We start from the raw sequence: 14239 nt of genomic DNA, 5'->3' as shown, positions 1-14239 counted from the left end.
CTCAAAACAATGTAATTTTAATTTGTACATGCTAAACAATGTGGTTTTACTGCAAACATTTAAATATCAATTTACATTTCTATAACATGCATACACAGATTTATTGAATATAAATACTTTTGGAATGATATTTTATTTGCTGAAGCATCCAACCAGGTTAGGAAAACATTAATGCTTTGTTATATGAGTATTTATTAAATGCATTTACACAAGAGATTTCGTTCCATAATAATATGATAAGATCACGCAGTTGCTGCAGATTTGTCGGATACACATTCATGCTGTGAATCTGCTGTTCATCCAAAAAAGGTTCCCGATTGTATATATGGTGACGGTAGAGGCCATTGGTGATGAGTGAACTGGTCATGTTCGTGGAGCCAGCTCGAGATTTTGTGGGCTTTGTGACATGGCCCATTATCCTTCTGGAAGAAGCCATTAGAAGAGTAAACTTTGGCCATAATGGTATGCACATGGTCAGCAACAATACTAGGTAGGCTGTTAATTGGTATTATGGTCCCTTATGTGTGCCAAGAAATCATTCCCCACACCATTACACCACCAGAATGAGCAATTGTCACAAGGAAGGCAAATCTATAGATTCATTTTGTTTATGCCAATTTCTAACCCTACCATCTCCATGTTGCAGCACAAATAGAGATTTGTCAGACCAGGCAAGGTTTTTCCAAACTTTAACTCTCCAGTTTTGGTGTGTCTGCACCCACTGTTTCCTCTGACAGGAGTGGAACCCAGGAACCCAGTGTGGCTGTTGCTGCTGTGACTGCTGCCCACCTCGTTCACCAGCCACATAAATGGGAGATTTGAAGCAGGCATACAAGTGGAGGCAGACCTGTTGAGTCTTTAAAGTGGTGACTGCATAAGAACACTAATAAGTATACCTCCAGCCAAGATTACAGATCTGAAGACTCAGACTCAATAAGACAGCTGTCCAATAGTAGCTGGATTGGAGAAGAGGATTATATATATATATATATATATATATATATATATATATATATATATATGTAACTTGATTGGAGGGATGTGCCATGCATGCCCTCCATGATGCTGGCCACATCATCTCCGATGACTCAGTGCCTCTCACATTAGGTCCTTCATAATTTTCAGCTCCAAACCCGTCCCATGTGGCCCTTTATCTGGCCCTGAATTGCTGACCATGTTACCGCCTCTGATTCCTAATCTACAGTGAAGGATTATTATTATTATTATTATTAATTTTTATTTATAGGGCGCCACAAAGTATCTGTAGTGCCGTACAAGGACAAACAATGGCACAGTACAAGGTGAAACAGCACAGTACAAGTAACAGTAAGCACTATAACTCTGGGGGCTCAGGCACAGCATGAAAGAGAGGGGGGGAGGGGAAAAGTGAGTACAGGCAGGTAACTATGACCCAAGAGGGTAGGCACGGATGACAGGTTGAGAGTCACTGAGGGGAGCGGAGAGAAGCGAGAGGAGACAGAGGGCAGAGGGACTGAGAGGAAGTGAGCTGAGTAGCTGGAGAGCGCAGTTAAAAGTGATGGAAACAGAAGGTAGGAGAGCCCTGCTCAAAGGAGGGAACAATCTAAAGGGAGGGGAAGACAGACACATGGATGAGCCTGAGAGACGGGAGGAAGGGGGAGAAGGGAAGAAGGGATGAGAAAGAGAGGTAGCCGACCGGTGGGAGTTTAGGCATGAGACTGGAAGGCTTTAAGGAAAAGGTGGGTTTTTAATGTTCGTTTGAAAGAGGACAGATTAGGGGAAGTTCTGATGGAGCGGGGGAGCTTGTTCCAATGGAGGGGAGCGGCGCGGGAGAAGTCTTGGATACGTGCGTGAGAGGAGGTAATCAGAGGGGAAGAGAGGCGACGATCGTTAGACGATCGCAGTGAGCGGGAGGGAGTGTGAATAGAGATAAGGTTAGAGATGTAGGGAGCAGTGGAGTTGGTGAGGGCCTTGTAAGTCAGAGTGAGGAGCTTGAAAAGGATTCTGTAGGGGAAGGGGAGCCAGTGAAGGGCTTGGTAGAGTGGGGATACAGAGGTGGAACGGCGAGAGAGGAAAATAAGCCTAGCAGCGGCGTTAAGTACAGATCTAAGGGGAGCGAGATGAGAGAGGGGGAGGCCGATAAGGAGAAGGTTGCAGTAGTCCAAGCGGGAGATAATCAGAGAGTGGACGAGAGATTTGGTGGCATCCTGGGAGAGGAAGGGCCAAATGCGGGCAATGTTGCGAAGCTGGAAACGGCAGGATTTGGCGAGAGAGTGAATGTGAGGGGCAAAGGAGAGAGAGGAGTCGAGGATGACACCTAGGCAGCGGAGTTGGGGAACAGGGGAGATAGATGAGTTGTCAACAGTGATGGAGAGGTCAGAGGGAAAGGAGGTACGAGAGGGAGGAAAGACAATGAGTTCAGTTTTAGCAAGATTGAGTTTAAGAAATCTAGAGGACATCCAGGAGGAGATGGCAGAGAGGCATGCGGATACCCTGGAAAGAAGGGAGGGAGAGAGATCAGGAGAGGAAAGGTAGAGTTGAGTGTCATCAGCATAAAGGTGGTACTTGAGGCCGAAGGAGCTGATGAGTGCACCCAGAGAAGAGGTGTATAGTGAGAATAGTAAGGGTCCAAGGACAGAGCCCTGAGGGACCCCGATTGGAAGGGAGGAAGAAGGGGAGAGAGAATCAGAGGTGGAAACAGAGAAGGAACGGTCGGCAAGGTAAGAGGTGAACCAGGAGAGGACGGTACCGGAGAGGCCAATGGACTGAAGGGTGTGAAGCAGGAGGGGGTGGTCAACGGTGTCAAAGGCCGCTGAGGGGTCGAGGAGAATCAGGAGGGAGTAGTGGCCCATGGCTTTAGCCGAGAGGAGATCGTTTGTAACTTGAGCCAGGGCAGTTTCAGTGGAATGGAGGGGGCGGAAGCCTGATTGGAGAGGGTCAAGGAGGGAGTGTTCAGAGAGGTAGGTGGAGAGACGGTTGCAGACAAGTCTCTCGAGTCTCTCAAGGATCGTAATTGGTATTCTTCTTCTGGGGAGACCCTTTTTTCTGGGTCTTCTTTCCCTCCTCCTAGCCCTGACTGGGGACAGCTGTAATGAATCTGTCACTGTGACAGAAACCTCATCCTCCATTGTCAGAAAATGAAGGAAAATCCAACCTGCATGGGTATGTGTGATCTCATGTGACCGCGGATGTGCCCGTGATCCATTTAACCCCATCTGTTAGCAGGGGAGTGACATTTCTTTTACTTCCCCTGCCTTCAGCAAGATTCAGAATGTTTGTTTGTAGGTATTAAGACTTTATATGAAGATTTAATATGGTGACATAATGTGGCATTATAAATATTGTGCATATTGGGCTATACATAATGGATATCTATTCTTGGTGTGCACAATAATTACTTTTTGCCATAGTGCATACTTAAAGCATTGACTTTTTGCAACATATTAATTGCAATACTTTTATTTATATATTTATCACTGTAAAACATATCACACAGATTAACATTTATTTTCTTTATTATAGCACAGTGGATTTTCCTTCTGTGCATGCTGAGCTAACACATCCTTGGTAAGGCAATCTATGTTGTTATCATGTGGGTCCTCTAGTTATTAGATGTTGGACAGTTATAGGGGATTAGGGGATGACCGGTCCACTGCTACTTCTGTAATACAATATAACAAGTTGAACCATATGGGGCCTGAATCATTAAGGAGCATAAATTGCCGATATGTGCCGTATCTTGAGTGCAATCGCACTGCGCATGCACAGTACCGGACCATACACCAATTAACACAGAAATGTCCAATTCATCTTCGAGCGCAAAGGACCCTTACTACAACCTTTTATTTCATGAGCGTAACGTGGAGGGGAATGGGCTTATGCAAGTAGTCAATGTACAGTAAGGGTGTGCCAAGCTCGAGCACACACAGCAACATCCCATTCAAGCTTCGTGCATCTCAAAGAAGGTACTTGTTTTTCTGTCGCATCACTTGCTGAGAGTTTTCCCGGCGGGTTTGAAAAACCAATCAGATTCTAGCTTTCATTTATTTAGTGCAGTCTACAAAATGATAGCTAGAATCTGATTAGTTGCTATAGGTAACATCTCCACTTTTCAAACCCGCCAGAAAACTCAGCTTGATACACTTACCCCCTGGTGTAATTTCTGATCACTAGCGATGACAGTCAAGTATATAATCTAGAACATGTGTTTGCAATCAGGGGCTTTTGTAAAAAATGCATTTTATGTACAGTGGACATTCATAACATCTTCATAAATATATTTTATAAAAAAAAACCAAAAAAAAACATTGATTTTTTTTTTCAGTGAGTCCTTTTGGGACTTTACAATCAACATATGTATTGGACATATCCTGCAGTGTCTTGTCTGTTAGAGCAGAGCGCACCTAGACCCGTATTCAGTAATAGATGTATCTTTACATCCACTCCTTGTTGAATACGGACGTGCAAATGCCTGATGTATGTGCGTTTTTCAAAAATGCACATTACGTTCGTTTTGCGCACGTTGATAAATTAGGCCCATGAAGTGCAAATGACCAAATAGCGGAAATGCCTGACATTTCTGTCAAATCATAAAGATTCAGCTGATACCAAACAACATACCCCTTTTTATACAGTGCTCAATGAAAATGTAAATAATTGTAATTAAACTCTAAGGGCTAGATTTACTATCAGGCGTGATGCATGGCGGCTTCAAACCGCCATGCATCGCGGCGGTTTTCCGGCGTGTTTGCATTGCAAACGGCCGGATTTACTAATGGGCGCATTTCAGCTTCAATTTGAAGCCGCCGGCGATGTAACGGCGGGATGTAATGCTCAAAGCCGCCGGCGGCTTTGAATAGAACATGGCGCTTTTGCTTTAAATGACGGCGCTTTTGTGTAAAGGCGGTTTTTTTGAAAATTACACCTGTCTCCTGGCCTGTTACTATTGGCTATTTTCAAACTCAGGAGATTTGACATCACAAGCCCTATATAAACCACTGGCCTGACACTTTTTTCTCTGATAGGGTTTAGAGGAGTTTTGTGAGAGGAGTTTGGAGGATAGTGGTTTGCTGAGAGTTGGTGTTTGGTGGATTGGTGGAGCGATATCTGATTGAAGTGTGAGTAGTCCTGTGGTTTTTTCCTGTTTTGTACATTTATTTTCTCATTTATTTTCTGTCTTGTATTTTTTGTATTTGACTTGTCCTCTGTCTGTGTTACTTGTGTGTGACTGTGTGGAGAGTGTGTCTGTAGGTAGTGTAGTTTGTTCTTTGTGTTTGTAAGTCCTTCAGTGTTTTGTGTTTTTCTGTCTTCTGGGTAAAAATGTCCAGAGATAGGAGGGGAGCAGAGGCTGAGGAGAGGGAGATGGAGGTTGAGGGGTCAGAGGAGGGAGAGGGAGAGGTTGAGGAGACAGGACAGAGCAGGAAGACCAAGACAGGGAGGAATGTGCGCTTCTCACATGATGAGAATTGTGTGTTGGTGCACAATATCATTCCCTGCTACGAGGTGATCTTGGGGAACCTGGCAGCCCGGACTCCGCTAAGGCGGCGCCACCAATTGTGGGGGAGAGTGTGCGACGCTGTTAACGCGGTGGGCCCACTAAAGAGGACAGTGGCGCACTGCCGCAAGAGATTTTCGGACATTAAGAGGAGGTTGAAGGAAAAAATGGCCCAGGAAAGGAGGTCCACAAGACGCACGGGTGGTGGCCCCCCTCTTCGCGTTGAATATACCAGCTATGAGGAGGAGCTGCGGCAGATAATGCCCCGTGAAATAGTGGAGGGAATTAATGTGCAAGACACAGATTCGCCCTCGTTTGCCCAAGGAGTTGGTGAGTGATTTGTCCTTTTTAAGCTAACAATATTGAAAATGTTTTTTTATTGTAAAAGTGTCTTTTTTACTCAATCAGTATGTAAAGGGCAATAATTTTGTTTATAACTGTTTTTTAATGTGCAAACACATGTCTTCCAAAGATTTATTATTTGTAAAAGGCTTTTTGCTGCAAATACATTGTATGCTTTTTCTAATACATCCAGATTCACCTGGACCACAGTTGAGTCCCATTCCTACAGCTACACCTCCACCTTCAGTCAGAGATTCGGCCACAGAAGAGCAAGCAGGTGTGTGATTTATGTTTTTGTGCTAAATAATGGAGTTAATTGTTTTTCTGTGGAAATGTTGCTGGCAAAATTTTTTTTATTAAAATATGGTGTGCTATGCGACCTTAGGGCTACATTTACTAAACTGAGATGTTGGCTAGAGCAACCAATCTGAATATACCTTTACTTTATTTATTGCATTCTACAAAAAGAGAGCTCAAATCTGATTGGTTGCTATAGGCAACGTCTTCACTTTTTTACACACGCAGTTAAGTCAAAATACCCAGCATGTACTACACAGAGGGAGGACTGAAATAGGATTTGTGTACCCCAAGGCACGGTCTAGCCAGATATTGCGTAATAAATCACAATATTTGTAGGTTACAAATACTATGCTTTTTTAGCCCCCTCAACCATACATAGTTCATATGATACTGGGTATTAAAAGGATAATATGTGCATCCTTAAGCAGGTAGCATAGGACAATAAATCATTAATGCAAAAATTGTGAAACAATCTGTAGTTTGTAAAGATTATTCTTTCCTATCAAGTGTTCAGAATGCAATATACAAACATATTATATCCTATATACTTACCGTCATTTTCATACACAGGGCCCTCTTCATACCAGGCACCTCAGGTGGAGTCCCTCCAAATGTCCCCTGAGCCAGATGAGCAAACCATAATCACCCTGGAAACAGTGGATGCCCCTGTGTCTGGTTTCCAGGATGTTGCACCTGGCCCTGCTGAAGCCCCAGCACACCAGCAGCCGGCACCTCAGAGTATGGACCCAGCCCGTGAAATGGCGCAGTCTATTGGTGCTTTCCAGCAGCAGCAATCAGTCTTCATGGAGAGCCAAACTCACAACATTTCCCAAATTGCGGCCCAGTTGAGGCGGATACACCGCACAAATAGCCAAATTCCTGCTGCAATCAATCGTCTGGCTAATGCCTGGGAGCAATCCAATCTGCAGATGGCCCAAATGACTGGGGCTGTGGAGGCATTAAATTCCTCCGTTCGCGAGGGGAATGCGAACCTGACCCGGCTGGCAGGCCAACTGCAGCAAGAACTCATTGCCCGCTTGCCTGCACCCTTTTCCTCGGCCACCACAAGTACCGCTAGTACGCCAAGCAGATCGGCACAGAGTACTCCTCCAAGGAGAGGTGCTCGCACCAGGGGTGGGCCAGGGAGAGGACAGAGTGGGGCAAAACATAGCGATATGCAAGCAAAAAGGCGTCGCTAGCGCTAACACATGACTATTGCCTCATGCTTTTTTTACTTTGTATAAGCATTATCCTTTATTATTTATTGTGTTGTACTGCAATAAATGCAGTTAAATTTCTATGGTGTCAGTGTTTATTTTCTGCTAATTAAACAAGAGTATAGTGATGTTTTAAAAAACTAGGCACTCAAATCATTTACACATTGCCCTCTGACTGTCACAAACATTGCACTCACATCAAACACATTTTAGAGAAATAAATGTTTTTCCTATTGTGTAGTAGTTTGTAATGAGACGGACTCTAATCTGCCTTCCGCCCTCTGTGCTCTGCACATCACCAGATGTGACACAGACCCCTTCTGCTTCAGTGTGTACTGCACTAATCGGTGGGGTAAATTGATGTAATGCTAGATTATGTATAAAACAGCCAGCCAGGATAATATCAGACCCCTTTTCAGGTGCATACATAACCACCCCACCAGATTATTCTAGTAAGCTGAACCTGGTTTACCAAAGTACAAATGTACGCTATAACACACCTCTACTAGTGGGTTTGTGCCTGAATTTGTGCTGTGCAGATGTGTGAGGATGCAGCAGAGGAGTCATCAGCCAGAAACCCATTCTTTATTGAGTACAGTTAAAATTGCTTTTACACTCTGTTAAGGGATTTGTTGCAATATTAAACAAATGTTGAACTTAGTAAAAAAATTGCATCGTGGGAAAACAGAAGAGAAAAAGAAACCCAAATTACACTGCCATTACAAGACACTGGCCTTTTAACATATACAATCCCAAAAGGACAAACTTTGCACATGAAATGGCCCTTTCCCTTCTGTTCAGATTGACCAAATACCTCTAACAGCACACTGTTTGAACAATCTCGCCGCTCACAAGCAGCGCTTTCATTTTGGTCTTTTGAATGGCGGTTTTCCGGCGCCTTTATAAACCCCCTAATAGTAAATCCGGCTGTTTGTATGTGGAGCATTGTTGAAACCGTCACGGCGCTTTATACAGAGGCGGGTTTGAAAACATCATTTCTGGCCGTTTGGATGGCGGGTTTAGCGTTAGTAAATCCGGCGATGGCTAAACCGCCGGCAAACCCGCCGAAAGTCGGCGGCTTTACAAACACGCCTGATAGTAAATCTAGCCCTAAGTGTGAGTCATTAATCATTTTCAATTTTATGACCTATTGTTACTTAACAGCACTTTTTTCTTTATTTAATAATTATGTAATGAAATTGACGTTGATACAGGATACAGAGTGTTGTGTCAAGGCCTTTGTTCTTTTAGGAAATCAAAAGTCCTTGAAGAACTCTAAGGAATTAAGGAGGAAACCAATTGACAACACCCTTATGGAAAACAATTTGTATCCTCCTAACACAGACTGCAGCATTTACCACTGTATGCCACAAGAGGGAGCTCTTGTCCTAAAGTTCAATTTATGTGTGGTTTGAATCAGTTCCTGTGAAAAATACTGAAAGATTGTGGCTATTTTTTCTGGTTGTGGCTTAATGATGTAGTGGAGTTGTTTCTTATGGTATACATCAGAATTAATCACAAAACATCTCACCCATACATAACCTCATCTTAGGTCTGTGAACTCTTTTCCAATTTCTCCTCCATTACTGTACCCGACACATAAGCTGAGGTCTCCTCAAGTAATTGGATCTAGTCACCAGAACTTGTCCCACTTAAGCTAGCAGGCCTGTAGTTAACATCATAATCATCATTTATTTATATATATTCACCAACTCCACAGTGCTTTACAGCCCCATTGGAGCTTACAGTCTAAATTCTCTAACATAAACAGGTCATTTTTTTGTCATGAGCCAATTAACCTGCTAGCCTGTTTTTGGAGTGTGGGAGGAACACCTGGAAGAAACCCATGCACACACAGGGAAAATATGCAAACTCCACACAGATAAGTCCAGAGGAGGGCTGGCAGACTTTAGCCCGGGGGGTAATCACACAGCACTGGCCCATAAGTTGCGGCCCATCCTTAAAGGGTGGTTTTTAGTACAATATATATTTATCTATATAAAAAGAGGCTATTTTAGTGTTGCTTAATCCATATATATATATATATATATATATATTTATGCCCAGGCCCAGAGCTGGACTAAGGCTCTGTGGGGCCTGGGCACTTTAGACAGGGTAACCCCCTATGATGTAGCATGGTTATCATTTTAGACAAATACACAGACAATACTGTATGCACTATTGTTAGGTGCACACAGTTCTGCCTGCACGAGCAGTACACAGTGAAGTGGGACATACCTCCCAACTGTCCTAAGCGAAACAGTCACCCAAATTCAGCACTGTCCCACCAGATTCAGGGCAGTTGGCAGACTGTTCTGCTCCCTCCTACCTGTCTTGTCACGTTCACCACTTGTGGCTGCTGTGTCTTTAGATCAGTTGCTGCTTGTCTGGATCTTGGAATGTTGGATGCCCTATTTGGAAAAAAAATGGGTACATGTAATTTAGAAAACTCCAACCAGCCTCAACATTAAAATAATAATATACACATTTGCTAAATAGATCTATTTCCTTCCAAACACCTTGACATGAAATTGATAGCAAATACATTTAATAAATAGACCTATTTCCCTCCAATCAGCCCCAACATTAAATTAATAGTATTCCCATGTAATATACGTACAGTAAAAGTCTATTTCCCTCCAAACAGCCCCAGCAATAAATTGAATAGCATTTATGTTTAATAAATATAACCATTTCCCACAACCATCCCTGGCACTATATAATTCATATTTACATTTAATAAATAGCCCTCTTTCCCAAAATCAGCCCCATACTCAATTAATAGCCCAAACCACCCCAGCATTAAATTAAAGGTCCCGTCACCTCATCTTAAATTAATAGGCCCCACTATTAAATAGCCCCACCAATAGCACCCATTAAATAATTAGTCCCACCATTAAATAGCCTACCTCCGACTCTATATTAAGACCCCTATGTGTGTGTGTGTGGGGGGGGACATGGCAGCATAACATGTGTGCAGGGCCGGACTGGGACTAAAAATCAGCCCTGGCATTTAAAGCACACAGGCCCACATCTGTTGATGGGCAGGAAACAAACAGTGTCGCCACGGAGTGGTGGAGCCACCAAGGGAGTGGCCACATTGTGCTGGGGGCGTGGTCAACATGGGGTGCTGGAACATACATTATAATAACAAATTACATTTATAATGCTATCCCCAGCCACATCACGCCAATCCCCCAGGCACATTATTACACTCCCAGTCCACTGTACTTATCAATCCATCCGGATGGGAACTTCCTGTAGAGTGAGCAGGGAAGCTCTTAGTATCATAATATTTCCAAATCTTGTGATACTTAGAGCTCCTCGGCTTGCTCTGTAGGCTGTGTCCTATCCCGGGACTGGGAGCAGCTATCAGCTTCCTCCTGCTAACCAGAGCTGGATCAAGGCTTGAGGGGCCCGGGATATTTAAGAAAGGGGGTCCCTATTATGTAACATGTTTATCATTTTAGACAAATACACAGACAATACTGTGTGCACTACTGTTAGGTTCACTCAGTTCTGCCTTTACAAGCAGTACAGTGTGAAGCTCCCAACTGTCCTTTTAGTCAGACCAAATCCTGATTAAGCGAGACAGTGACTAAAATTTGTTACTGCCCCACCAGATCCAGGACAGTTGGCAGACTGTCCTGCTCTCTTCTACTGTTCTTGTCACTTTCATCACCTGTGACTGCTGGTTTCTTTAGATCAGTTTCTGCTTGTCTGGATCCTGGAGGCTCTATTTGGGGGGAAAAATGGGTACATGAAACCAGCCATGGTGTTAAAGCAATAGCACCAACTTTTATAATTAGGCCTCCCTCAACCCCCAACATTAAAATAACAGTACTCACATTTAATAAATAGACTGATTTCCCTCCAACCAGCCCCAACATTAAATTAATAGTATACACATTTAATAAATAAACCTATTTTCCTCCCTCCAAACAGCCCCAGCAATAAATAAATAGCAAATATGTTTAATAAATATAACAATTTCCCACAACCATCCCCGGCATTAAATAATTCATTTTCACATTTAATAGCCCACCTCCCCAAACCCAACCCCATATTTAATTAATAGTCCCAAACAACCCCAGCATTAAATTAAAGGTCCTGTCACCTCACCTTAAATTGATAGGCCCCACTAATAAATGAAATAGCCCCAGCATCACCAACAAATAAATTAATAGCCCTCCACCCTCATCCCACAATTAAATTAACCTCCTAACATAAATTAGTCCACCTCCCATCCACATTACATTAATATACCCCCCCTCGCACTTACCTCCTTTCACCAGCGCTAGTGTACCTGGGTTTGTGAGGAGTTAGAAACATCACTTCCATTAAATGTTAAAATATTGCTCTGTTCTGCCTCATTTATGGCTCAAAGTAAACAGGCCTGATGTCCCCTCACTCTCATATATTTGTTACATGTGTGTTTGAAGGTATTTTTACATAGGGCAAAGTGCAACTGGAAGATGCAAAATGCATCTCATTAAAAAGTATAGGACAAAACCCAATCTCCACCGGCTGAGAGCTGGTACAAATATTGTGGTGTTGCAGAGTGAAGTGATTTTAATGATCTTGATCTACAAAATGAAACGTGTTTGTGTAATGTTAAAACTACAAAGGTGTGCCTACTGCATACTTCGCAACTGCTCCCATCGACCATTGCAAACCTCATTTATCAATGTTGCCATCTTTCACTGAAAGCCTATACACTTTGGTGGATATAGAAATGCACCAGGGCAAATCGAGGTGCATGGTGTCAGAGGAATCTGCATTGTGCCTTTGGAATCAGGGAGTGTATCTGTCTAGTGCAGAGCATGGGCCTACATTGCCAGCTGTCATATCAATAATGTGCCATGTGAGTTACACACTTCTAGTTGGCCCAGTCTCCTCCTCTTCCTCATAACTGTGTTTAATTTGTGAACAATTGAGTTTTGAATAAAAAGCCATATACTGGGGCACATAGTCTTGGGCACTTGTAAAAGAGATGCTCATTAGCTAAAACATTGAATTTTTCTGTAATTGGAACCACTTATGAAACTCAGTGACTATTTAGCATATACAATATCCAATGCTTTGTGTTATGATGCTATAACAGCAATATTGGAAATAACAGGCACCAAAATAGGCAATATTGGGGGTAATATCATTATTTGAGTGATAATACACAATGAAGTCTGATTCTGTGCCATTTGTTTTTCACATACATATTATTGGTTTTTTAAATAACCAATTCACAATCACTGCTTACACATCTCTTGGCATATACTACAGACAACTTATACTCACTTCTTGTGAAAGTTCTGGCCTCTGCAGTCTTGTCTGGGTCACTAGCCTTGGATACATTTAATAATACAAGACTTCTAACAAGAGCGCGCCGTCCGGAATTGAATCTGCGGTATGCGTTCCACAGTGGAACGCACCCCGACTTCCTGGTTAACAAGCTCTTCCTGTGTTGCGTGTATGCAACAACAGCATAAAGTAAGGCGGCTGGTCCCGGAGATGGGGCCAGTCACCAAGTTATAGTGACGGACAAGCCCAAAATAGTTTTTTCCTGGCCAAGCCCGACCCTGGTGCCGGGAGATGCAGATGCTGGGGCGGCCAGATCGGCCCATTTAGCCATCGGCCCTTCTGGCATTTGCCAGAAGTGCCAGATGGCCAGTCCGCCCCTGCATGTGTGTGTGTGTGTGTGTGTGTGTGTGTGTGTGTGTATATGTATGTGAGAGCGGGGGGCATGGCAGCATAATGTGTGTGTGGAGGGGGGTGTATGTTAATATAGTGTGTGAGGGATTATGCTGCCATGCCCCCCCATGCAGACACACACACACACACATTATGCTGTCATGTCTCCCACATACACACATTATGCTGCCATGTCCCCCCCCCTCACACACATACATTATGCTGCCATGTCCCCCTCCTTTCACACACACACACACACGCACACACACACATTATGCTGCCATGTCCCCCCTCCCTCACACACATACATAATGCTGTCATGTTCCCCCAAAACACATATTATTAACACCCCACCGCACTTACCTTGTTTCACACGCTAGCGCTGCTCCTCGCACATGGGACGGCACCTGTCATGTGGTGCGCATCCTATGCTATTCTCTCGAAAGCCACACATAGGGGAAGGAGGAGAAGGGCAGGAGGGAGGGGAAACGGACCTATAGATCCGCGGCCAATGAAGGAAGGTGGCTGGTCCCGGGGGAGGGGCCAGCCACCAAGAAGAAGACCGGCCCAAAACAGACTTTGTCTGTCCGGCCCGGGGGGCATGTGCCCCCCTACCCCCCAGCCCAGCCCCACATCCACCACACCTGGTTTGCCTAGTGCTGGTTGCTTGGAAATCGGGGGACCCCATGCAAATTTTTTCCCAATTTTCACACAACCAGCAGTAGGCTGACAGCACTAGGGTTAATAGTACTCAGATGGAGGGACCCTACACATTTTTTTTTCAATATTTATCTATTTTTTAAGTTTAACAGCCGCTGGGACCTGCGGCTGTATAGACAGGGCAATGTAACAGTGATGTGTTTACTAATCTCGCAGCGGTGTGTTGTCTATGGCATTTTTAACCTAAACACGGGAGAGTTAACTAAACACAGGAGAGTTAGCTAAACACAGGCATGTTTGAAATCCCTGCAAATGGCTAGAGATGACCAGCGATTTTGAAGATCAGAGTAAAATTCGCAGCTTAATACATCAGGCGACCTTGGGACTAAAATTGCGGGTTATCATCCACGATTTGCCATAATTTTTAATCAATGAAAAAAATCGGAGCTTAATAAATTTACCCCCTAGACTCCCTATAATTAGGTGGCAGAGTTCTACATAAGCAGCACAGCCATTTGCAGATTCATTCATAGCCTCTTGAGAAATCCAAGAACGTTTG

General features: G+C 43.7%; 1 protein-coding gene across 1 annotated transcript; it reads left to right on the top strand.

Moving 5' to 3' along the window:
- Positions 1-5476: 5476 nt before the first annotated feature.
- LOC142108141 (uncharacterized) lies at positions 5477-7354 on the top strand. The gene is made up of 3 exons (XM_075191749.1): positions 5477-5803; positions 6009-6092; positions 6686-7354. Exons 1-3 carry the CDS (start codon positions 5641-5643, stop codon positions 7312-7314), a joined length of 876 nt encoding a protein of 291 aa, XP_075047850.1. The 5' UTR covers positions 5477-5640; the 3' UTR covers positions 7315-7354.
- Positions 7355-14239: the final 6885 nt, after the last annotated feature.

This window comes from Mixophyes fleayi, chromosome 1 (genome assembly GCF_038048845.1).
Source record: "Mixophyes fleayi isolate aMixFle1 chromosome 1, aMixFle1.hap1, whole genome shotgun sequence".
NCBI lineage: Eukaryota > Metazoa > Chordata > Amphibia > Anura > Limnodynastidae > Mixophyes > Mixophyes fleayi.
This window is presented reverse-complemented; position numbering and strand designations above follow the sequence as displayed.